This window comes from Solea senegalensis, linkage group LG9 (assembly GCF_019176455.1).
Source record: "Solea senegalensis isolate Sse05_10M linkage group LG9, IFAPA_SoseM_1, whole genome shotgun sequence".
In the NCBI taxonomy this organism is placed as follows: Eukaryota; Metazoa; Chordata; class Actinopteri; order Pleuronectiformes; family Soleidae; genus Solea; species Solea senegalensis.
Genome location: NC_058029.1, coordinates 13,184,820 through 13,210,204, shown reverse-complemented (window position 1 = coordinate 13,210,204; position 25,385 = coordinate 13,184,820). Strand labels below are relative to the sequence as shown.

The 25,385-nt window shown below is 39.9% G+C and overlaps 3 protein-coding genes across 3 annotated transcripts in view; all 3 read left to right on the top strand.

Moving 5' to 3' along the window:
• LOC122774807 (exostosin-1a-like) overlaps positions 1–9,658 on the top strand; it is a 35,558-nt gene extending 25,900 nt beyond the window's left edge. The window contains exons 4-11 of the mRNA XM_044034337.1: positions 243–362; positions 2,099–2,231; positions 2,695–2,813; positions 3,319–3,414; positions 4,798–4,887; positions 5,591–5,751; positions 5,846–6,017; positions 6,866–9,658. Of these exons, the coding sequence (XP_043890272.1) occupies positions 243–362; positions 2,099–2,231; positions 2,695–2,813; positions 3,319–3,414; positions 4,798–4,887; positions 5,591–5,751; positions 5,846–6,017; positions 6,866–7,051 (1,077 nt within the window). The 3' untranslated portion in view covers positions 7,052–9,658. The remainder of the gene's footprint in view (positions 1–242; positions 363–2,098; positions 2,232–2,694; positions 2,814–3,318; positions 3,415–4,797; positions 4,888–5,590; positions 5,752–5,845; positions 6,018–6,865) is intronic.
• A 4,423-nt stretch (positions 9,659–14,081) lies between these two features.
• LOC122775017 (double-strand-break repair protein rad21 homolog A-like) lies at positions 14,082–21,497 on the top strand. Its single transcript, XM_044034688.1, has 14 exons — positions 14,082–14,221; positions 15,501–15,691; positions 15,890–16,019; positions 16,574–16,673; positions 16,800–16,906; positions 17,085–17,282; positions 17,409–17,534; positions 17,738–17,863; positions 18,635–18,858; positions 19,340–19,493; positions 19,608–19,753; positions 19,916–20,098; positions 20,237–20,320; positions 20,532–21,497. Exons 2-14 carry the CDS (start codon positions 15,548–15,550, stop codon positions 20,721–20,723), a joined length of 1,914 nt encoding a protein of 637 aa, XP_043890623.1. The 5' UTR covers positions 14,082–14,221; positions 15,501–15,547; the 3' UTR covers positions 20,724–21,497.
• A 3,026-nt stretch (positions 21,498–24,523) lies between these two features.
• The window catches only part of LOC122774581 (eukaryotic translation initiation factor 3 subunit H), a 53,647-nt gene continuing 52,785 nt past the window's right edge, over positions 24,524–25,385 (top strand). Inside the window, exon 1 of the mRNA XM_044033985.1 lies at positions 24,524–24,669. Coding sequence (XP_043889920.1) covers positions 24,568–24,669 — 102 coding nt within the window. The 5' untranslated portion in view covers positions 24,524–24,567. The remainder of the gene's footprint in view (positions 24,670–25,385) is intronic.

Below are 25,385 nucleotides of genomic sequence, written 5' to 3'. Positions count from 1 at the left end.
GTGTTTTATGTGTACAGATTAAAGTCCTGACTTATAAATTTTGACCTGTCTTTTTGAGCTGCTGTAAAACTGTTTATTTGAGATTTACTGTACACAACCTTTAAGACTTACTTCATACATGTACTGAGGCAAATCTTGTTCTTGCTCCACAGACACTGTTCTTTGTGGACTGAACTGTGTCAAATACAGATTTATCAGTTTCTGTTTCAGTATATATTAACATGCGTCCACCACTGTTTTAGATCCCCTCAACAGTGCGCTCCATCCACCAGGATAAGATTCTGTCCCTTAGACAGCAGACGCAGTTTCTATGGGAGGCTTACTTCAACTCTGTGGAGAAAATAGTACTGACCACACTGGAGGTATGCACACAGGCCCACACATTGCACTACAATGGTTGCACACAAAGGCATGAAAAACGTTGAAAAGCAAACAAAGCACAGACCCTTTTTTATGCAAATGTTTGAGTCTCCCCATTATGCTTATCCCAGATATAGACTTTTACATCATGCAAGTAAAGGTTGTGTTAAATATAGATGTATCCACAATGGACCTGCTCCAGATTAGATGCAAAAACCAAGAAGTATGATATGTGTGTGTGTGTGTATATGTATGTGTACGTATATATATATATATATATATATATATATACATACACACACACACACACACAATGGTAAACACTGCTGTCATGTTCTTGAGGCTGTTTGTTGTTCTTGCTTGGCCATCAATCATATTAGTAATTGGTTGCTGTCAGAGTCTATTTATCTGTATTCTTGCCTCTACCTGGCTATCATACGGCTCTTAGGCTGAAATGACAAACAAGCAGAAACAAAAGCAAGGAGAAATGATAGGGGATAACAGAGGAATTGACAGTTCAGCTATCTGTTTTCAAATCATACTTGAAAAAGATGAATTCATATTCATGCATCTCCAAAAATTCACTCCCCTCAATTTCATTTTACATTTGTTTGACTGTAATAATCTGTTAATCTGCCTGAATATCATTTATAAAAAAATAAAAATGTGTCACTAATTTGCTTGTAACTGATGTTTATTGAGTTGGCTGCTTTAAATTTGAAATGTTAAGATTCAAACACACAAGAGGGAAGTCACTACTGATATTCAATTGTCACATTTTCCGTAAGACCTATTGCTTACTGCAGTTTACAGTTAGTCAGTTGTTGTCCTCCGATAGTGTTACAGAGGCGTCGTCTCAAGAAGTATTAGGTCAGGGTTCTAGAAGTCAAGGTAAAGTTACAGTCCCATGAACCTGATCTTCCTCCTCAGAGTCTTAACCCTGTAAGGTCCAAGACAAAACATGGTACAATTAGTGGTTACATTTTAGTTGGACTCTCGATATGTTACTGTAAACAGGCTGTAGTTGCAGCTTAAGAATCTGTTTATCACAATGAAATCCTACAGAAACCAAATAGGTTTACTTTTCTCTGTAGCTACCCAGGCCTCATTAATATTTTTATTAAGGTTTCAGCTCACTGTGTAACATCTGTGTAACATCAGTTGATGCTGTGGGCCTGTAAAGCCTGCTGATAGCTGACCTGTGAGTTTGGTTTAGCATAATGGAAAAGCCTGATGCCAACACCAGATTCATTTAGATGTTTTTAAGCATCACAGCTTATTTTTAGTAAAGTCACTAAAAACATCTTCAAAAATATTTGAGTATGGATGTGATCATTTTTAAGTTTGATAAAGTCATTTTGTTACTCTCAGTAGGATGTCATAGTTAGTCATCAGTGATTGAAATGTGCTGAAAACATAATTAAAAATGATAAAGATGAAAAGAAATCTCCAAAAATAAAAACAATGCTTTTGTAGGATACTTGTTTATTTGAAGTGACACATTTAGTGACACATTAGTTGGTCATTTGAAAAGTGCCAAGACATATTTGTCTGCACTTATTTTCAAAATGTACTGTCAGACTGTTTAATGTTTTCCTGTTTTTTTGTCCTTAAACGTTTCACAGGTACGCCTTTTTCATAGAGGGGTTTTTGAAGTGTGACGAGTCACTCAGATGTTCAGTTGACAGGTTCACAGACGACATGCTTCTGAATTCCTTTTGCTTCTGTATCTATGCAGATAATCCATGATCGTGTTCTGCAGCACACCTCTAGGAGCAGCCTTATGTGGAACAGTCTGCCTGGAGGTCTTTTTACTCTGCCTCGCTACTCTACATATCTGGGAGACTTTCCTTTCTACTACGCTAAGCTGGGTCAGTGAATTATTCCTGCTTATGCTATACAGTTGGCAAAGAACCACATTAAAGGCTCACCCTCATTAAGACGTGGCACAGGAACAGCTGGTGTGGAGCATCTGTTGCATACTTGTTTTCTGACATGAGAATCAGTGACATTGCCACATGTTATGCAGTGTCTCTTTATCAATACAGAGTAGCTCATCATTTATACCTGCTGTGTGTTGCAATGATGCATTTGTGCATGGGTTAAATGTGTAGACAGGCAGCTTGTTAGTGACTTTGGACATTTGGAAAAGTGACGCTGTTTTCTTTATGTGCTTTATTAAAAGCCTGTTCAGCTTCACTCTGTGTCAATACAGCTTTAAGTAATCAATGTAGAGATGCTCAGAGTTAAAAAACATAAAGCTGCACCTGCAATTGCATCAAGCTCATGCACAAGTGATACACTATGTTATTGAACTTACTCTTTTTTTACCAGGTGTCAAGCCATACCCCAAGTTCACAGCGATCATCCATGTGGTGACACCGCTGGTCTCTCAGTCGCAGCCAGTCATGAAGCTGCTCGTGGCTGTGGCTAAGTCTCAGTACTGTGCTCAGGTACTTAAAGACCCAACACTCAACCTCACACATGATCAAAGTGGTGATGCTCATAACACTGCTCATACAGTAATAACTAATGTGTTCTGTGGCAAATATATCAAGCTGCTTTCCATGATCAAAATGGTGCATAAAACCTGTCATTTCTGAATGGAATCTTGCATCTAAACATGATAAGTATATTATCTATGACAGTGATTGATTTTAAGGTAGTCTGTCTTTTAACCACTTGATTTTGTTTGACTTTTCCTGAATTTAGGATTGTATAGCTATTATTAAGATGTTGACACATTTTATTATAGCAGTGACTGTAGCTGTAGGTGCAGTGAATGTTCTGATAATGGATTTAAATGTAGAAATGCATGAAAAAAATAAAGACATTTTCTTCCATAGAGGGTTGTCAAACATTAAAAGCAGATTTTCTTTGGTGCACATATGCAGATAACCAGGTGAATGTCTATGTTGAATGGAGAGCGATGTCTAAGTTGTATCTGTTTTTGTGCAGGTGATAGTTCTGTGGAATTGTGATAAGCCTCTTCCTGCGAAGTATCGCTGGCCTGCCACCTCAGTTCCCGTCATTGTGATAGAAGGAGAGAGCAAGGTAAGTGCCTCAGGCTGATACTGTCTCAATGCAGTTGCAATGGTATGTCAAGACATTTCACAATCAGATCTGCAAACCTGCAGTTTAATTCACTTTGAGACGTAAAATTTCAATTTCAAATCCTGCCAAGTTCCAGTGGCACATCCATTTTGACTCAAAGGAGTTGAGTCATGGCAGTTTTTAAATGTCTCATTAATGCCATTTAATATTTACAGACAACATTACAGAGATTATTTCTGAATTTTAACCACAGTAACCAACCCCTGCCAACCACCATCAGTCTCATCAGCTTAAAGAGATTTACCAATCAGGACTTTGGTGCGACTGCTTGTTTTTCAAAGACATGCGTGCATAAACTGTAGGATATGAGTGTTGGTGTTAATCACAAAAGTATTTGAAATTGAATGCCAATTTAACCACCAAGATTGCTGCTGTTGGGAGTGGAAACCCACATACTAGAGTATAATTCAATTGAAAGTGGCATTTAGATGAGTGTGCACATATTGCTTAAATTGAAACCTACCTTCTATGCACTTGTTTGTACAGAGTTATTTGTATTTACATTCCAAAAATATGAGCTCTTCATTGGATTTTAATGCACTCCAGTGCATTTGTGGTTTTAAGCTCATCTGTGAGATGCATTTTGCAATCATTTGCAGGAATATCAGGGGCCGTACATGCCCCTGAATCTGCTAGTTTTTTTTGTTTGTTTGTTTTTTTTAATCATTCTAACTTTTATCCACATGGAACTGGCATTTTGAATTTATTTTGAAAACGGGTTCCAGAGTGGGAAAACCTCAAAATGCCATCCTTGTGTTTTCTTGTGTAGAACTAATTCGCCACTTTGGGAAAATGATGATGTCATAGCCCCACCTCTCTTGTGCTTGCATTCACCGTCACAGTCTTCATCGTCTTCCTCTTGTGTTTTGAGATTGTTTGATCTGTTCGCTTTATGTTAACTTTTTTTTCTTTTTTTTTATTGTCTCTGTTTTGAACAAAGCTCAATAAAAAAATAAAAGTTTGTACATGGCACACATGCGTTATGCCCATGCTCATCGTCTCTTCCTCCATATATGTTGTATTTCTGTAGCAAAGTGACCACATACAGGCCTGGCATATGTACTACAGTGTTTAGAGTTATTTGGAGGTGGGGGGTTTGTTTCTTGAAACAAAGCCACGTTGACGGAAACCTTTTTGAGTTCTGTGTCTGTGTAGATGAGGCCTTAGCTCGTATATTTGGCTGACTCTGCTGTCAATGATGAAACAGCTCTGTAGCGCAAACAGACGTGGAGAAGCTCATATGGGTCCTGTTTACACACTGGATGTTTTAGTTGAACCACATGTTAACACTGTTGCTGTCTTGTGTTTTGAAAATCAAACCAGGTGATAAGCAGCCGCTTCCTGCCCTATGACACCATCCCCACCGATGCTGTGCTGAGTCTGGATGAGGACACTGTGCTGTCCACCACAGAGGTCAGAGAGAATAATGGCAACGTCATTTACAGCAATTAGTCATCTCCATGTTCTATATATGTTGTGCAGCTTCTCATTAATACTGTGGAAACCACTTGTAGTCATCGCACATCTATCTGGGTCAAAGTGGTGACTATAAACTGATAATAATTTGTCTTTTTCTTTAATTCTTCTGCAGATTACAATCTAATAGATGTGTATATTTATCACATGGTTATGGATGGAAGTAATGACCCACATGACTGCATTTTATTAAAAAGATAAATAGTCAGGGTGAAAATATTAACCGCCACATGCATAACCTACTCACGATTATGATCTGTAAAAGTGGAGGAGTTAGCAGAGCAGTAGCAGCTATGACAATTTCAGTGATTTCCACCGTAGATGTGAATGCATTTACCACAGCTGACTGTTAGACATGCCTCAGTACTGAAAGCACGGGTGTAAATAATGAAATGAGGGATGTTTGAATGACATTAAGCTGCTTCAGTTGCAGGTAGAGAAGGCATTAGTCATGGTGGCTCACTGTTACACAGTCATGTCTTTCTGGGAGACGCGAGCTAAATAGAGCCGTATTAAATGTCATCAGCGCCACCTGAGATTTTCTTGTTTTGACATGTCAAAATATCTGTTTTGATAGACTTGCATTTTGTGCTTTCTAAACACCTCCCTCTCTGTCTCTATCTCTCTGATTCTGGTCCAGGTGGACTTTGCCTTAACTGTGTGGCAGAGTTTCCCAGACCGAATTGTTGGTTACCCAGCCCGAAGCCACTTCTGGGACAGCAACAAGGAGCGGTGGGGCTACACTTCAAAATGGACCAATGACTACTCGATGGTGTTGACTGGGGCTGCCTTCTATCACAAGTACTGAACCTCAGCTTTCTTCCTCTGCTAACTTCTGTGGTGCAGTTTCCCATCTACTTCAATATTAACACAAATCCTCCTGATTTCCCCTTAGGTACTACCACCACTTGTACACCAATTATCTTCCAGCCAGTCTGAAGAATATGGTAGACCAGATGTCCAACTGTGAGGACATTCTGATGAATTTTCTTGTGTCAAGTGTCACTAAACTACCACCCATCAAGGTCACCCAGAAGAAGCAGTATAAGGAGACTATGATGGGTCAGGTGAGGCACAGTAACCGTGATGTAAAATTGCTTTAGTATGCATCAGTGACGTCCCCCAGGGGCAAATTGGCACTAAATGCTTGTGTGTTCGTTGTGAGGATGACCGTATTAGGATTTGTTACTTATTCTTTCACGATACACTTTTAATTAAAATCATAATAAAGTCATCATATACACATAGCACAAGTCTGGACTGAGTTAGTTCTAGTTCTAGTTCAATAATATGCCCAAAAGCAGAGTGGACACTGATATTTACTTTGAATTAAATGATTATTTAAGAACACTGTAAATTGCTTGTTGCGATGGACTGGCGAACTGTCCAGGGTGTGCACTGCTTTTCACCCTGTGTCAGCTGGGATTGGCTCCAGTGACGCACGACCCTCATGTGGAGAGGATAAAGCGGTAGACAATGGTTCTGCTACCGTCTCTTGTAAATATTCCAACAGTGAAATATGCCCTTTTACTGTGAAAGCCACACAGAACCGTCATTTTATGATTAGATTTTTTTTCAAGGAGACTGTATTTAATGGACAAAAACCCATGTTTTTCCTTGTTAATGTTGACTGCTACCACAGAGACAAAACGTACCACTTTAACTCTAACAGTGTTGCTATTAGGAATAAACAGAACACTGAATTAAAATTTGCTCTTTCACAAAAACATCATGAATAATTACAATAGGTGCTGAAAGGTCAGAATAATCGGTGATGTATTATTTATTTACATCTCTGCTCTCATGACTCTGTTTCTCCCTCTGCCTCCACTGATTTTTCATTCTTTATTTTCTTTTTTTCACCCCCCTCCCCTTTCAATCCCCCATCCTTCTCTTCCTTCCCCCCAAATCCCAGAGCTCCCGGGCATCTCGCTGGGCTGATCCGGACCATTTTGCCCAGCGTCAGACCTGCATGAACAAGTTTGCCAGCTGGTTTGGCACCATGCCCCTGGTCCATTCTCAGATGAGGCTGGACCCGGTCCTGTTCAAAGACCAGGTGTCCATACTGCGGAAGAAGTACAGGGATATTGAGAGACTATAACGTTCTGGAGCCCCCTCTCCACTGGACACACCAAAGACAGAGTGAGGGGGCGGACACACAGAGTAATGTAATGCCGCTCCATGATTGCATTAATGAATCACTGGAGAAGCAAATAGGATTGGGTAGCGGAGGAGAGGAGGAATATAAACTCCCAACAGAAGAGAACAGCACATCCATATATCTCGTCTGTTATATCCTTTGTACTTCCTCAGTTTCCCCTCTATACCTTTTCTTGTGTGTGTGTATATTGGTGTACAGCTGAGCACACGCTATGGCTGAGGACATGAACGTACTTCACTTTGAATTCAAGTGGTCAATTTCATGGGAGTTGTAAATCACAGCTCACTGCGTCAGTGTCCCAGTGTAGTAGTGCAGCTCCGCCCCACTGAACAAGACTGTCTGTTCTGCTCTGTACACTATGCACAGGTTCCTGAAAAGTTTTTCTCAACAGAATTTATTGATAATTATGACTACGACAGAGGATAACACTATTTTGGATCGTGTTTTGCTATTTTTTTAATACAGTTAATGAATGCCCAGCACTACTCTTCTCTGGATTGTCTTAAAACCAACAGTGGAGTCGGTGAGGAGAAGAAAAAAAAGAGGACTGACAACCCCTCAACCATCGTTGAGCTGATATTCACGGTGCCTCAAGTCTATCTAGTGGCGTTGGGATATTGGAGATAGAGGAAGGCGTGATAAGAACCTTGGTCTTGCTGCTTTGTTTCGACGGTTTCTAATTTCAATTTGTTCCTTCATACAAACCTAATTGTGATTTTGTGCCACTCAGAACCTTTAGCAAGTCTCTTTTGGTCAGGCTCATATGTTAAGCGAGAGCCAGTACTTGAACATGTGCTGGCCTGAAGAACAGTGTAGGCTCATAGGAGCTGCTTGGTTCAGAGACGCTGAGCTCTCCAGTCAAGCCAACCACCAGTCAAGTCTACACAAACCACTCTGAAGGCCAGATAATTGTTTAACAAGAGATCATTTGTGTTATTTTCCCCCCTCTCATAGACCCAATTTCATTTTGTTCAGTGACAAGAACCTGATACAGGTTGTTCATCTTGATGAGCTGGTATTATACTAAGTAGACTACAGTATTTTATTTTAGTTTTTACCTTTTTCTTTTTTTTACTAATAAATATGACAAAACTCAAAACAGGCCTAAGGAGAGATCTATTCTATTAAGTAAGTATTCTCAGCCACAGTTAATTATGAGCTTTTCAGTTTCCAGTGCAAATACGTTTGATAATGACTGATTTAAACAAAGTGCTGCTGTGACAATGAGTGTATTAAATCTGGTGTTCTGTAATTCAGCATGTCGCGTTAATTAAATCTTTAGCGTTTCATATACGTTCGCCTTCTAAAGCTGAGATGCAAATCTCATTTAGCGCAAAATCTGTTAATTGACGACCAAGTGTCGGTGGCACATAAAATTGGGTCTCTGCAGACGGATCAGTAGGCTAATTGGATTAAACACATTCTTTGTGTTTGGTTCCAGTTATACTGTCATACTTACCTTTTTCCCCCTTCTTTGGTTGGATTTGTCATATCAGATTGTCTGTAAATGTAAATTGATGAACGTTGAATGTGCACTTTTTGTTTTTAAACGATCGCCAAGTGGACGTTTCTGTCTTTGAAATGTATGCAGCGTTTCTGTGTGAAATTCTGGACGCGAAAGAGTCCTCCTTCAGCAGCTTCAGCTTTATTACTGTGGAAGATAAAACAATCATTTCAATGAGCTTCACAGACCCTAGTTTGTGCCATTAGTTTCTTTGTAAATATTTTTTTTGTCTAATATGAGGAATGCCAACTATTCCCGTATTTATTTGGCTCATCAATGTATTGTTTTTTTTTTTATTAAGTGTGCGAGGAAGGGGTCTACAAGAGGTGCGTACCAGTGGGAGACTGAGAAATCAGCATCTAGAAGGGCTGCATGTTTTTCCTCCTCTGAAAATGTGTAGCTTGAAAGTAAATAAACAACCCTAGTATTACTAAACACAGTAAATATTTTACAGAGAATAACATTTCAGAAATGAACTTGGTGCAATATCTAGGAAGACATTTTCATTTTCTTTTCTCTGTCCTTGTTTGAGAGGGCGTGGGGTTACATATTGATGTGCCTTCTGAAGAAATACACTTACAAGTTTGTTGTTTTTCCTTCTGCCTTGTGCAACAAGCAGGTCCTCATTTTCATTACAGTAGCAGTTTGTTGTTTATTTGTGTAATCAATAGCCAGTAACATGTAATGGCTCCCTAAATACTGTTTACCACTGGATCTGATACTGACATTCCTGCCTTTTCTGTTAATTGAACATTTCTCAAGACTTGGACTGACACATGCACTGCCTTGCATTACTGCACCTGCGATGGCTCAGCAGTGGCCGTCACAAGGATGGTAATGCATGTAATGCACATACATTAGGAACTTCACTCATGCATACACAGTATTTATCAGGCAGAAATATGTCTCAATTTAATCACTGCCTGCCTCCTTCATTTATTCTGTTATTGCAGGCCTAACTTCATGGAGATTCAACACGGGCAGATAGAGGAAAAAATTCAACATTTTGTAAGCAATTTTTTTAAAAATAAAAACAAAAAAATAAAATGTTTGATATAAATCTGTCTGTTTTTGTTTCTTTGGGTCCTATTTTAATTTTGGTGGTGTTCTCTGTGCTTCCACATGAAAGTGAAAATGTAACCTTTATGATACGTATCGATGCTGGAATGTTGAGACGGAGAAAGACTAAAATGAAAACTGCTCCACCTGTAACTTGCTTGCTTTAAAAGGCTACTTGCAGTCAGGGGACTTATGTGTTTCCATAATGTGAATTTAAAAAGTAAAATAATGTTTTTAGTATTGTCTAAATATATTGCTGTACGGTGCTGAATACGATGGAAAATGGACTTGGAGGTTGCTTGAAAAGTGCTTGAATTTGAAATTTACTAACCATGATTTATGCCACTGTCCCCATTTCACCTTGCCATCCTTCTTAACCACTGACCAGCTAACTGCCTTTTTTTTCCCAGGCCTCCCAAACACATTTTGCACGTTGGTTTTCTGTGTCATACTCGCAGCAGGAGAGCCGACCTCAATATCTTTAGCTTCCTGCTTCCTGTGCATGTGTGAACCTCATTTTGTGCCAAGGAACTGTTGTGTTTACACAAATATCTGTCAGGATGATTGGTTTAGACACGTTGCATAAATAACACAATCCATCCAGGATGATCCCATGGTGCAAAGGAGCTGCCAACTCAGCCCGAGCAACAGCTATGGGAGAGATTGCTCCTCCCAAAATATATACACGGAGACAATCGCCCCAAACTCTCAAAGCAAAAATATTAACTGTGTGTAAAAGGCAAGACACTTGTCCAAACAGGATATTTTATATAGTTAAAGCAACACAAAACCAACATCCATTCTGTGAGGACTGAGAAACAAACAGAGGCTCCTGATGCTGGGTTTATATAAATTAGTGATTTCCAATAATGTGTAATTTACCAGGCAGCACTATTGGGAGAGTTTTACTGCACCCAAGGGGGCTGTTGGGTGCGAGAAGTCTCCTTGTATGCTAATCAGTTCAAAACATCTAAGTCCTCTTGATGAGATGTTTATCTGCAGTGGAGATGGATGTCAGTATATGCTGGCAGCCAGGCCAATGTTGGATTAAAGTCTGTTACTCAAGGCCAAATTTAAAAATGACACTCTCTCTCTCTTTCCATCATCTGTACTTGGAGATACTATGGCAACATGCTAGCCAAAAAACTCCAAAATTCCAATAATATTCCAATATATAAAAACTATAATTTAAAAAAAGAATCAGAACAAGTGGGAAAAAAATACTTTCAAACATTTCCACAGACAAACAAACCACACATTTACAGTAATTACTGTCATCACATGAGCATTATGGGTTTGAAAATAGAGCGTTGTATAAAAGAGGTCATTTTACAGAGGAGTAGGAATGGGCTCCAAATGGCAACGCAATTGAATACATTTAGATTAAGTACACACTAATGTAAACAAGACACTATAATCCAGAAATAATGAATTCCATAGGATTGAAGGAATCTAATTGTCCAGTCACCATTTGCCTCTATAAAAATCCGTCTCCACTGTTAGCACACATCTCCTCAGTGTGTGTTTGTGAGTGCATAGAAAAATGCTCACTTCATCCAAACAACCCGATGTTTTATATCCTACAGCTGTACACATAATAATGTACTTGTGTTTGGGTAGTGATAATCCGATGTAGCAGGCTTTGTGACTCACACTTTGTTAAGAAAAGAAGCAACAGAACAGAGGAGGCTGGCGTCTTTGAAGACGTTTGCTAAGCATTGTCACAGCAAGCATCAATCAGAAATCAGGATAAAATTATCTCGTTTAAAAGAACTGTGTCACCGTGCAGACATGGCTCAGCTGCATTTATGTCATCTTCTGTTCACACTGCACAAGGGTTTAGACGGCGATACAAAAAAAAGGGCCTGATTTAATACTCCCATAAATCAGTGATGCAACACATCATCACATCAAATACCTCCATTCAATTTTTAATTTAACATCATTTCAAATTCAGCATCGCCTCCTCTACATCTGTTCGCTTTCAGTCGCAGAGCCATGTTTGGCACAGATCAATAATTTGTTCTCCTCACAATACCACTGTGTAGTGATGAAATATGTGTGAAAGCAGGGATGGCATTGATTTTAGGAGCACATCTGAGCGCAGTCCAATACATTTGCGAGATTATTTCTTCCCTCAGACCTGCCGGTGTTGTGACCGCGTTTTATTATAATGCCTGGTCGTCATCGGCGGGCAGCTCAGACACACAGTGACTGATGGATGTTCAGTGCATGTGTGACTTACATGATTTGACAAATCAATTCTCAAACCGTACTGCTTCTAAATAAACAAATGTAACATGACCGTAATGGTGTGTGCGTGCTCACTCGGTTATCCGAACAGGGTCATGGAGTCCTGCTGCTGGAAAGACATAAACATGCTCAGCTGGCAGCAGCAGCAGCTTGTGACACAAATCTGCTTTACTGCATACCAATGTTACAATTTGATTGTAGATGAGTCGCTCTCTCTCTCTCTCTGTCTGGAATGCTTGTCCTCATCTCTGTGTCGAATATAGTGTTTGGAAATTAGTTTTGTAGTTTGCGTGGCTCCCCAGTTACCCCGCACATCAAGGAGATACGTTCATTGGATTGATTTTCTGTTTGATTGGCTGCAGATTGCTTCCCTCTTGTGTAAATATTCCGTTGCAGAATTAGTTTGTCTCCTAAAAGTTTTTCTTTAAATGCATCTAAACCAATTATCGCCTCCGCAGTACAAACAACAACAAAAGTAGTTAGTGATAAGTCATTAGAAAAGCCTTCATTGCAGACAGCACACCTATGGCAACAGCAACTGGCAACACAAGTGCTCCTGTGCTTTTCTTGTTAAAATGTGGCAAATTAGCTTTGGGCTTTTCTGTTAATGCGCAGCATGTGAGTTATAGTTGGTTAGGTGTTGGATCTAAATCAGTGTCACCTGGGATTTGTTGTAACACTTTTAAAATCTAGAGAAAGCACTCAGTTTCCACTCCCTACATTTTATTTGATAGTCATTTACAATGGGAGTTCTATTCAGGGGGAAAGTCCCATTTCATTGTTGGGGGACAATAAACAGTAAAATGTCAGAAAAAAAATACCATTTGATTCACAACATAACAAAGGAAGCACATTTATATGCATTGAACAAACATGTGAAATCCCCACTCCACCCCCCCCAATTTATATCTGGTTAATGAATTACACTCAATTTAAGTTCATTTTATACAAAAAGAAATCTATATACATTTGATTTAACATGTTTGTTCAATGCATATAACTGTGCTTCCTTTGTTATGTTGTGAATACAATCCCCCCCGCCCCCCAGCATTGAAATGGGACTTTCACCCCTGAACAAAAAAAAACTAAATAAAATGTAGGGAGTGGACACAGGGTGCTTTCTCTAGATTTTAAAGCTCAAGTAACACTGAGCGTGAGTCACTGCAGAGGGTTACTGTTTACACGTCCCCTGGCACTTCCATCACATATCTGTTGAGTGGGTCCCAAATCTGGTGAAAAATGTTGTTGGTGTTTTATTGTATAGGTCATTTTTTCTTTTTGTATTTTTTTTACTCTCTTACTCTCCTTTGAAATGTGTCTTTCAGTGTTGAGCCCTCAGCATGTTCAAATGTTTTAAAAAATTATATTAATTGTTCCTTATTAGTCGATATGCTACATGTGCGTGTCCTCCTCTCTGTCCTGCAGTGACCACAGAGTCTGCATAATCTCCTGGGATTTACACACTTGGTTATGCTGCTCACACACAAATTGATAGACATGGCAAAAACAAAAATCTTAAGGACCATCAGGTACAGATGTTGATGGGAACTGAGAAAGCATACTTATTCACAAAAAGTATGTACTTCATTGAGCATTGATTACCTTCCAATGACTTAAAAAAAATGAATGCATAACAACAACAGAAATTATAATAAAAACAACATCAACAACTGTGGTGACTATCTCCTCCTATACAGCCAATTTTAACAATTCATAAATTAAAAATGTTGGCTCATTCAGACATTTTCTGTAACTTTTTCCAAAGCGGAAATGAATTGGGTTGTGCAGGTCACAGACAAACAGGCAGGCTAGAATGTACACATGCACGCCAGTCATAAACTCTGTGAGACAGACAGACAAATGGTGAAAGCACTCAGCATCTCCAATTGCATTTCCCTGGGAAATGTTCGTATTCTAGTAACTTTATAACTTAGTTTAGAATGATTAAATCAATTAATTATATCTTAGGGAAAATATTATAATATTTTTAAACTTCATCCTGTTGCCAGGTTTGATCCATCATGGTTTCCTCGCTCGTGGTCTGATTAGTGGTCGGTAAGCTCTGTGCCACAGCGCCCCCTATCTCCACCCTGCGCGTACAGCAGACCGTCAGTCAGCAGACTCCTCCTCCGCCATTTTTGACTGTAAACATCCTGCCGATTTTAAAAGGACAGCGGTGAGCGGGAGGAAGGCGAGTGGCGCCATCTTGGCTCTTTTAATGAGTACAACAGGGGAGAATTCGCTGGGAGAAATAACATAATCATTGGAATTTCACTCTAAGCGGCGTACTGTGGGTAAGTGTGTCTGCAGCAGAGACATCGATGAGTTGTTTTGATGCGTTTGTGCGAGGCAGAAACCGGCATGCACGTCTGTGTTTATTTGCCGTGGCCTTCGCTGTACAGGGAGCCGTTAGCCTCTAGCTAGCAACACTGTTGTAGCTGGCAGATGGATAAAAGTATGAGCAGGTTTGAATGAGCGACTTCTACGTGTGTCGATTACTTTACTTCTATTCGTCGGGGGACTGTACTTTCGTCCGACATTGCAGAAAAGCTGGAATGTAACCTACGCCTGCCCCAGACGCTTAGCTTACTGTATGACTGCTTCTTTTGTAGTTAGCTGGCGGCTAATTTAGTTGACCTACTTGATGGCGCCGACTATTTACTGGGATCGACCAAGCCTTTGGCGCTCGAATGCTCCCAGTTAGGTGAAGTTAGTTACGCGCATATTTTGTTTTTTACATTTCTGATTCACGTGACGGTGCAAATAAAATTCCACGGTGTGGTGGGTGAGAGTTTGGAGAAAAGTGTCGGTTACCGCGGGCAGACATGTGCAATACCACTGTTTGCCTCCTTAACTGGGAAATAGGCGGAACTTGCATGAAGTCGGCGCTTGTTTTGATTACCGTAAAATCGTTTTTTTTTAATGTAGTTTTCCCCGTTTGTATTCAACAATGAGTGAGTATTGGAAATCACTAAAAAAAAAATAAACGTACCCACAGATCGAAGATGTGTTAGCAGGGAAGTTTTGATTCTAGCGTTAACGTTAGCTGTGTGTTAGCATGTAAGCATCCGACGTGACAAGATAAGGTTTATTTCAGATACCGTAGACGGAGAAGTATCAGGTAAATGGCTATTTTAAATAGATGTTTTCAAAAATACTAATGAAAGCAGTCGGAGAGCGTAAACCTCCGACAAGGCCGCCCTTTTTCCCCGCAGTGTCAATCGACTCCTATCATGCAAGGCTGAACTAAAAAAAATCTTGAATTCCAATCACCAAATTACTAAATGTAATTATTTTTCTTTGCACCATAAGCTACAACTGTAGACATTTTTCCCCACATTTAGTTGTTTACGTTTTGAGTTATCCCACTCGCACACAGACACGCGCGGCCCGAAAACAGCCTCGTTGGCGGATGGTTACATTATTTAACAAGGAATGGTAAAACAAAAACAGAATGTTTACAGATCTGAGTCTGTATCATTCTACGTAGACTTTGGTAAATTCAACCCATGTCACCATGCAAATTTGTGATATTAAATCTTTCCTTAAATTAGATTTTTTATTTCCCCCCAGGTGAACCTTAAATCAGTGCAAGTGTGTGAACCAGGGGAACCAGGGCAATGTTCTACGCCCACTTTGTCCTCAGCAAACGTGGGCCGCTGGCCAAGATCTGGCTAGCGGCCCACTGGGACAAGAAGCTGACCAAGGCCCATGTGTTTGAATGCAACTTGGAGAGCAGTGTGGAGAGCATCATCTCACCCAAGGTAACATATTTGTAGTTTCTGCATTGGCCATGTTCACTTTAGTCTTCAGGCTTGTGTAAATTCTGTGTTTTAGCCCGTCTTTGTCCTTTTGCATCGTTATCAACCAATTGCTATTATTAATAAATAGTGAAATGTGCATACTTGGTATAAATGCCACTTTTCATGGTGTTATGTATTTCATCTGCCTTTTTCCATTAGGTAAAGATGGCGTTGCGTACATCAGGCCATCTGCTCCTAGGAGTGGTGAGAATCTACCACAGGAAGGCCAAGTACCTGCTTGCAGACTGTAACGAAGCCTTCATCAAGATCAAGATGGCTTTTAGGCCAGGTACAAAGTAGTTACCTTAGGAACCACTTGAACATCCCCCTGACTTTGATCACTAGGGTGGGTGGTGTGGGCAAAAAATAATACTGTGCCATTTTTGACAATAAGTATAATTTGTTGATATCCTTAAAACTTTTATTTTAATTGTCTGAATCAACTCTTGTTTTACAATGTTTAAGGAAAACAAGTCATTCTCTTTAGCATTCAAGCTAAAATACAATGACCTTAGAATTTAACTACACTGTAAAAACATTTGTCTCTGGGGTAAACATTCAGATGCTCTGCTATAAAGGTAAATTTAGCTGCATACAAACACAAGCAACTAGTAAAAAACTTAGTTGTGGGGGCTTTTGTCTCCATGCTTTCTCCCTATTGGCATAACCATAGCTAAAATGTGTGCTTGTGTCTCAGACGATATGTGTCTTAGACGATATGTCTTTCCCATCCCTAGTGAACACTTATTTTACTTAGTACTGACTTATTGTTGCTCTTTGAGGCATACAATGATGTAGTACATTTGTGTATTATAACAATATTATGACTCTGTGTGGACACAGGTGTGGTGGATCTACCTGAGGAAAACAGAGAGGCTGCTTACAATGCCATCACCTTACCCGAGGAGTTCCATGACTTTGACCAGCCACTTCCTGATTTGGAGTGAGTTATTTACATGCTTGTTTCTATGTGCAAAATACTTTTGGCCAATACCTGAAAGAGAAATTGCTCTATACGCTGAGATACCACCACAAGTGTTGTTCAATCCTGTTATCTTTTTGTAAACAGTGACATAGATGTGGCCCAGCAATTCACCCTCAACCAGAGCCGAGTAGAAGAGATCACTATGAGAGAGGATGTTGGCAACCTCAGTCTCCTGCAGGACAATGACTTTGGTATAAACATATACAGTCATATTTCTCACTATATACAAATAAATTGAATAAAATAATTTTGCATATCTATGCTGTTGTAGATTTGATTGTTTTATGAAAATATTATTCTTGGACATTAACTTGAAGGGATGAGAAATCCAGCTTGTTTTTTATAGTAACGACTTGATTTGCTTTTCAGCTGACTTTGGCATGGATGACCGAGAAATGATGCGTGATGCCAGCACATTTGAGGAGGATATGATGATTGGTACTGCAGCTTCTAACCTTTTGCTGGAGGCTGAGCCTGGTCCAGCTAATTTGCCTGACAAGTCCAACCATATGGAGTATGATGACTTTGGGGATGGCTCCATGGCCAACAGTGATGGGGGAATGTTGGGTGAGTAGTTTTAATATAATATCCCATCTATAATTTTGGACTGCTGTTGACGTTTTTTTTTTTTAAAGGATAAATCATCAAAAGCTGGTTGTCACGTTATTCCACCTTGTATTTTTTTCTCCTCAGTTGATAAGCTGCTGAGTTCTGAAGATGGAGGTGGTATTTTTGATGATCCTCCAGCTATCACAGAAAGTGTCATGATGCCTCCAGATCATGGAGATGATGAAGACGATTTTGACAACCTCCAGTCCCGTAAGAACAGCAGTTTCTTAAAGAATGTTGAACTAGAAATGTGTGGTTTTTTTTATTTTATACATTTTCTATTTTATCCACTTTTGAATCTATAAAATGCAGTTACATGTGGAAAAACATGGCCATCTGGAATACCTTTGTAGTGATAGCATTGTAAATGCACATTGTAATTTCTTGCATGTTCTTGGTGTGTGTCGGTATAGCGGGTCCAGACAGCCCAGACTCTGGCCCAGCGGAGCCACTGCCAGCAATGGCTGATCAGACAGAACAGACTACTCTGGTTCACAATGAAGAGGAAGCCTTTGCCCTGGAGCCCATCGACATCACTGGTGAGACTTTCACATCTGAAGAGAGACAAAACGCTGGTTTTAATAAATACTTAGGTTGTATCTTTGCTTTTAATTCTTTGTGGGGTTTTAATAGTCTTTTTGAAACAATAATACTTTGTACAAAATTTGAGACTATAATAACCATGTCGTATTGTGCAAATTGTTGGTCGCAGTATTTAAAAGCTATCGAGTTGTGGTAGAGAAGAGACACAGCGCACCAGTCTAATAATAAGTTACACAATATCTTGCCACAGCAGATCAGCTCATCACACACTGGTACTCTTTAAGGGACACAACACCTGTTTCGCCACCAGTGCAGTGGTCATTATTTCTGTCTGAACCAGTCTTCATATTAAGGGGGTGTCATGTCCGAAAATGTGGTATCTTGTCTTCCTCTACGACAGCCCTATTTCATTCTATGATGCCTCTAAAAAGACAGCTTGTATCATGTTTATTTAGTGGTGATTTAACATTCTGTGCACATTGAACTTCGAACAGCTTTAAACTTTTTAATCTAATAAAACTTTTTGATTAGTATGACTTCTTAAAAAGAGTTCAGCTGAGCAAGAAACACTCATGGCTGTATAGTGGCACGACTAAATTAAGCAAGAAGCAAACAACCCGACTGCATTTAATTTGCATTTGTGAGTGAAGTCCTTTCTGGCAGGCAGATAAAATAATATGAGGCTCATTCTTTTTCATCTACGCTTTACGTATGAGGCATAATAACCGTAAAGCTGTCATTTAGTGCTTATATTTCCTTTCTTGCAGTGAAAGAGACAAAGGCAAAGCGCAAGAGGAAGCTGATTGTGGACAGTGTGAAGGAGTTGGACAGCAAGACCATCAGGGCTCAGCTGTCCGACTATTCCGACATTGTCACCACCCTGGATCTCGCCCCACCCACAAAGAAGCTTATGATGTGGAAAGAGACAGGAGGAGTGGAGAAGCTCTTTTCTCTGCCCGCTCAACCCCTGTGGAATGCTAGGCTTCTCAAGGTAACAAATGCTTGTTTTAAATATGCATGTATTATTGTGTGTACACATATCCACTCTTCTTTGAGAACATGCTGAGACTGTGCCGACTCCCTGAAATCACTTAAAAGATAAGACAGAATTTGAATGAAAGGCACACTGGATGTCTGACACTCCAAGCAGGTCAGACTGAAGGATGTTATAAGAAAATTGAGAGGATTTTCATAATATTGTAGCTTTCATTGACATTCTGTTCAGGTTCTGAGATTTAAAATGAGAAGCAGACGTTGAAAGAAAGTGATTGGTTTTGTCTCTCGTTTCCACATTCTTTCGCAGCCACATTACATCCACAGAATATGGAATGGAAAAACTTGTTGATGTATAATTTAGCAAGCTCTCCCCTTTTTTTTATTTTTTATTTTGACATCAGTCTTCACAAACACTCCTGTTGTCGTGATTGTATGTCTACTTCCCTCCAAGTTTAACTGGAAATTTGTGATGACAGATGTTCACACGCTGCCTGACACCTCTGGTGCCAGATGAGCTGAGGAAGAGGAGAAAGGGTGGAGAGGCAGACAGTCTGGATGAGTTCCTCAAGGAGCTGGAGAACCCAGAGGTTCCCAGAGAGGAGGTCATGAGTCAGCACAGAGATGTTATTGGTAAGTCATGCTGCTGGAGGAGATGAGAGTAGGTCATGTCGGAGAAAATCTGAACTGAGACATGATCGATGAATAAGTCTGTGTTTGACATTCTTCACACAATCTCTCCCTCAGACCACACTATCATGGAGGAGCCTAGTTTGCTGGCAGCCTCTGCAATGGAGGGCAGTAGGACGACCTTGGATGAGACAGTCATGCCTCCTCCTTCCACCCCCCGTGGGGTCAAGCGCAAGACCCTCGACAAAGATGGCCCCCTCCCTGTGAGTAATTTGATGTGGAGGTGTCAAAAATGTAGATGATTTGAAGACCTTCCATGACTTCCGTGTTCTCAACAATTAAGAAAGAAATACAAAATGATCTCTAAATTACTAAAGTTGATTGCACAGCTCGGTCCTGACTTCCGACATCTTCATCTCTTTCAGATGACTCCATTGGAGCAGCAGCAACAGGTGGCTGACCGCTCCATCTTGTCTCAGAGGTTAGAAATGCCCCAGGTGGATCTTCCCCCAGAGGAGACCAGCATCAACCTCACCCAGCTCGTCCCTGAGCTTGACCTCCTTGGTGAGAAGAGCAAAGACAAGAAGGACGACAGCGACGAAGAAGAGGTGAGGGGAAACGTGCTTTTTTCTGGTGCACTGACAATTTAGTTGGTGGTGGCGGCAGTTGTGCCACAACAGAATTCACAATAGCAAGTTACAAGTCTGGGACAGTTGATGCTGAGTACTGTTGTTTGTGGTCATCAGGATGAAGACGGTCAGACTGGAGACCAGGATCAGGAGGAGAAGAGATGGAACAAGAGAACACAGCAGATGCTGCACGGTCTCCAGGTTAGAAAAATACGATGTTTATGATGTTCTGATTGTGTAGTATACATTTTCCTATAGATGTTAGAATCAGAGAAGCATTATGTTGGGAACTACTTATCCATGTACTTTCCCCTTGTTTTAACGAAACTAAAGTATATAATTGCATGCTTGATCGATCATTCGGGTCATTGGAGAAGACATAGTTTGACACTTTGTGCCTCTGTCTCCCTAGCGTGTCATGGCTAAGACTGGTGCAGAGTCAGTCAGTCTGCTGGACTTGTGCCGGAACAACAACAAGAAGCAGGCAGCAGCCAAGTTTTACAGTTTCCTTGTCCTCAAGAAGCAGCAAGCCATCGAGGTCACCCAATCTGAGCCCTATAGTGACATCGTCGCCACTGCCGGACCAAGGTTCCACCTTGTTTAGACATTGGAAGAACACTCTGCTTGCTACAAATATACTTTTTAATTAATCGAGTTTTTTGCCTTTTTATTTTTTTGTTTTCCTGTCAGCCCATTTTGTTTCTAGGGAAGGGGGTGGGAGTAGTTGGGACCGGGTTGGAAACTTTTTTAAAAAAAGGATTTTACTATACTACAGATGGAATCACGCAGTATTCATTTGGGTCAAACGGAGTGAGGAAGAATGTTTAACAATTATATTTATAAAGCTACTTTTTTTTTTTTAAGTCACTGATTTGCAACCTGTGCTTCATTATGGTTTGTAAGTTAAAATTTCATTGTCTGCTCATTCCATAGTTTTCAAAAGTTTTATACTGTTGCTCCTCTCACGCCGGAAAGATTTCAGATGCAGAGCTTTGTATTTTCAAATCAAATCCACCATTGACTCTTACCATGTTCTGGAAAGGTACTGTTTGACTGCTCCAAAGTGTAACCACTTCCACCTTGTCCTTGTTGCACTTGTTCTTTCATGATAAACAAAAAGTCACATTTGTCAAGTAGTAAATCTAACCTGGCATTGAGTTTCATATCTCGGATGTATAAATCAGGCAGTTTAACAATTATGTTCTTTTTTTGTACCTTTATACATTTATGCTTATTCACATTTTTGCATTATGTAACTAGGTAATGTACTTGTTACAGTTGCGTTCGGTATCTCACCTTTTTAGTCTTCTGGTAACTTCTAGTTGTGATACATCTGTAAAGATTTCAAATAAACTGTTTTAAGTACTTGGTAAAAACACTGATTTTTCCTTTTTTTTTTTTGTCATTTAATCATTTGTCATAAGTTTTAATAAGTACTTTTAAGTAGTCATGTTCTCATTGTAGGACTGACAGACTTGCCGGTAATGTAAGAAAATACTTGTCATGCTGTTCGAGTGGTTCATGAATAGGAAAAATAAATTAAACGTATAATAAAGCTTCATAAGCAGTCATTGTTTGACCAGGGTCACCCATCTGTCTACAGAACTTTCCCAGGAGTGCAACTGGGGTGGTGTAGTTTAATTAAAAGATCAAATGTGAGTGTACTGATGAAAATCGGGGAATATTTCACACACTTTCTCCTCTGAAAGCCATTTTCTTTCCTGGAATATGTTAGATGGAAGAAAACACTTTACACAACTGATCCCTTTAAAAAAAAATAAAAAAATGTCCTTTTAGTACAAGGAAAAAAAGTCACTTTTTTTCTTGAAAATGTCAACACCTACTCAATTTCCACCCTTCCGTAAGAACACACTACTGAAGGCATAAAAGCAGATGGTTGAAAAAAGGCATTTTAAAATGTGAATATCTACGATGACATATTCAGTGGCTCATGTCTTATAAAACATTGTAAAAAAATTAAGCAGAAACAAATTTGAGTTTAAGAGGTTAGTAAATTTCAGCAGATGAATCATTGAATTTTTATCCAACACTTCAGAGCTCTGCTTTTGTCTAATCCCTTGTGTATTAGTGTATTTCAAGCAAATGACAGAACACAATGGTAACAAACCCCTCTATTACAGGCCCCCACCATTTTAGTGGCACCTGTAGGAGTGGTTCCAGCTCAGACATGCAGTCTGTTCTTTTTCTTTGGGGTTTTACAGCAGTTGGCGTCTGTTTTGTTTCCTTACTGCCTTGAACCCTCTCTTCTGTCAGCTAAAGAAGATAATACGAGGATGGCCACTGAGAATGTTGCACTGAAATAGCAGAGTGTGTGTGTGTGTGTGTGTGTGTGCCAGCCTTCAGGAAGCAAATGAAAAACTGATGAATAAGAAGGGCTGCCTGCAGCAGACACAGGTGAGAGAGAGTGGCACATGGCTTCAGAAAACACGAACAGGTTGGAAAAGGCTCTTGAGGCCAGAATAAGAACGAGCTACAAAGTAATCAGAAAGAAGAAAAGGAAACTCGCTGCACTCTCACGCTCCTCTGTGTTCACACAGGTAATTTAATTGCAGAAACTGAAGTAGAGGAGAGTATGAACAGGTGCACTAGACAGGAAGATCGAGGTAGATGCTTGCCAAGAGGAAGAGGAGAGAAAAAGAACTGTCATCACTTTGAGTCAGCCTCAGTGCTGAGAAGGCAAACATATGGATGAAAGATAAATTTAAGCTGAAGGCTGCCTTCAAGGAAATAGTAAACACATTCGGGTCAGCGTGTGAAACATCACTGACCTGCAGCAAACACAAACACATCACTGACAGAGGACAGAGAGCCTGCTGCAGGAGAAGACCACAGAAAAGCACAGCGTGACTAATACCTACACTGACTGAGCAACATTTGTTACAGACTAAATTCATCCAGACCAGAGCAATGAAGTTAAAGACGGAGGTTGTCCAGAGCTTGGGGGACAACAGAAGCAGAAGGAAAAACTGTGGGCCAAATAGAGGATGCCCTGATGAAGTAGGCCAGCAGGACCATCATTTTAAAAAAAGTTTTTTCTTGCTGTTTAATGCCAAAACATTGCCAACATTTGGAGCGTTATCATCACCAATTTGTTTTAGTCCATGTGGTCAATTCCTTTATGTTCAAGTTCATTCTTTCACTGCTGTCTTTACCTTGTTTATTTGAGACACTTAAATAAAGATGTGATCCACTGTTATCACCTGACTTTATGGAGCATCACAACTTCCAGTTTGGTGTTTTCCAGTGATGTGATGACATGAGTTTAGTGCTGTGTCAATTTCAAAGTTAACTCTTATTCTCTTCCACATGTACCCCAAACGGCTTGATTTTCAGTATTTTTGTTAGGTTTCTGAGACTTTTTATTAATTGTATTAATTCTCAGGTACTGTACATGAGTGTCAAGGCCCTACACTAGCCCTCCAGCCCTGATAAACAAAACATCTAAGGACTACTATCTGAAGAAAGGCTTAGTAATATTGGAGTGCTGAGCATTGGTAAAAAAAGAACAAAATCCTTGAACCTTTTACCACAACAGGCATATCCAGTTATCTAAGGCAATACTAAGATAACTGTTTCTTACTTGTATCGCTGTGTGAGGCACTTTGTGATTCCATATCTGTGAAAGCTGCTATATAAATTTTTTTTTTTGTACTTTGTAAAATTAAAAGGTTCCTCAAAGATCAGTTAATATTTAATGCATATTCTTGTGTATAAGGTTAGTTCATTATGTTAATATTTGTTTAAGCAGTATTGGTTATTTAAACAAACACGGCTAAAGATTGTATTTGTGGTTTTACACAGGGGCATTTTTTTTTGGTTCTGTGCTCCAGTATGGCCACCCCATTAAAACATTTCTGGACCCGCCCCTGTAAACGATCTCGCTCTGTTTAGAGTGCTTATTCATAACTCACCAGGCTTCTCATGAACTTGTCTGAACGTGTTTGATCCCACAGCACTGATGAGGACAGCTCTCCTATTCCACACGTCGTTTATTCCATTTGCTTAAAAACAACTTGTATTGGATTTCGGAGTACTCATCCCAGGTCTGCTCCTTTGCATTAAATGCCGACAAATAGATTGTCAACGCTGCCATATTTACGTTTTCGAGTATCCTCGTCGGTTACAAAGTAATAATAAACGCTCTCTGTTACCACTTTGCCGTTTATTCAGGAATGAAGCACACACAGGGTTTATAACACACAGCTACCTATCATAGCTATCATATAACATCAAAGGACCAAAGGAAATAATGTCATTAAAGATATTATCTTATTGACGCAATACACCTGCCAATGAGCAGGAACAGTCTAGCTTCTGGCCACCTTGTCTTTGTTTCTGCACGAGCATGAAAAAAAGGCAACGCATAATTACGGGAAACGTCCGTCACTGAAACCTGTCCTTCCCTTACCCGCGTGTGGTTGTTATAGATGGCGTCCCGTAAAGAGTCTGGTCCTGCAACTACCGCTACAATGACTTCTACGGCCGGAACCCTGGACTCTCCTGTCAAACAGATCCAAATCGAGGGCCTGGTAAGTGTCACCACGGTGCCGGGGGGATACGTGTCGAATGTGGGTGGCGGGACTAGCGAGAAACCGGTCTTCCTATGTTAGCAGATGTGGATGGAAGCTAAATGTTAGCATCGTCATGGCGGACAGCTAACATGAAGATAATCTTCTGCTTTAATATATGCCAATAGCCGACATTACATGGCTATATCAGCTACGTTATTAGCGAAGCGACCATACAAAAGGGTTATTATCTGTTAATGATATTCAAAATCGCGGACAGGCTTATTGTTACTGTTAGTTGATGATGGCTTTCGGATTCAGAAAGCTGCCGGGGCGATTAACTTTAAAATCTCCTCACGAGATGTTTCCATTTACGACACAACAGGGTTCAGAAATAATGTCTTAATTTCCTGTGTTATTTTTTGTAACAACTATTGTACCTCAAAACAGGCAAACCGTTTATGACTTGGGCATGTAAACAGTTGATCAATAGAACAAAGAAATTGCAAGTATCACATAGAGTCTTTTGAAATCTGCAGCCATTAGGTCCTTTTCCCTTCTCAGGCATTTAGACAAGCTCTTCATTTTGAAAATAATACCAAAGAGTGTATTTAATAGGGCTGGATCAATATGCATTTATCATGATTTGATTGTATCATAATATTAAGTTGCAGATTCTATTTGTGTTGCTATCCAACACAAATCAAAATAGAATGATCAATTTCTTGAGACAATAA

What these genes read in the sequence shown, in the direction of transcription:
- LOC122775017 (XM_044034688.1), top strand. Translation starts at nt 15,548, where the DNA reads ATGTTCTACGCCCACTTTGTCCTCAGCAAACGTGGGCCGCTGGCCAAG. An exon ending in TTTTGACAACCTCCAGTCCC is followed by an intron (nt 17,535 to 17,737) that starts GTAAGAACAGCA and finishes GTGTCGGTATAG; the next exon opens with CGGGTCCAGACAGCCCAGAC. An exon ending in ACGACAGCGACGAAGAAGAG is followed by an intron (nt 20,099 to 20,236) that starts GTGAGGGGAAAC and finishes TGTGGTCATCAG; the next exon opens with GATGAAGACGGTCAGACTGG.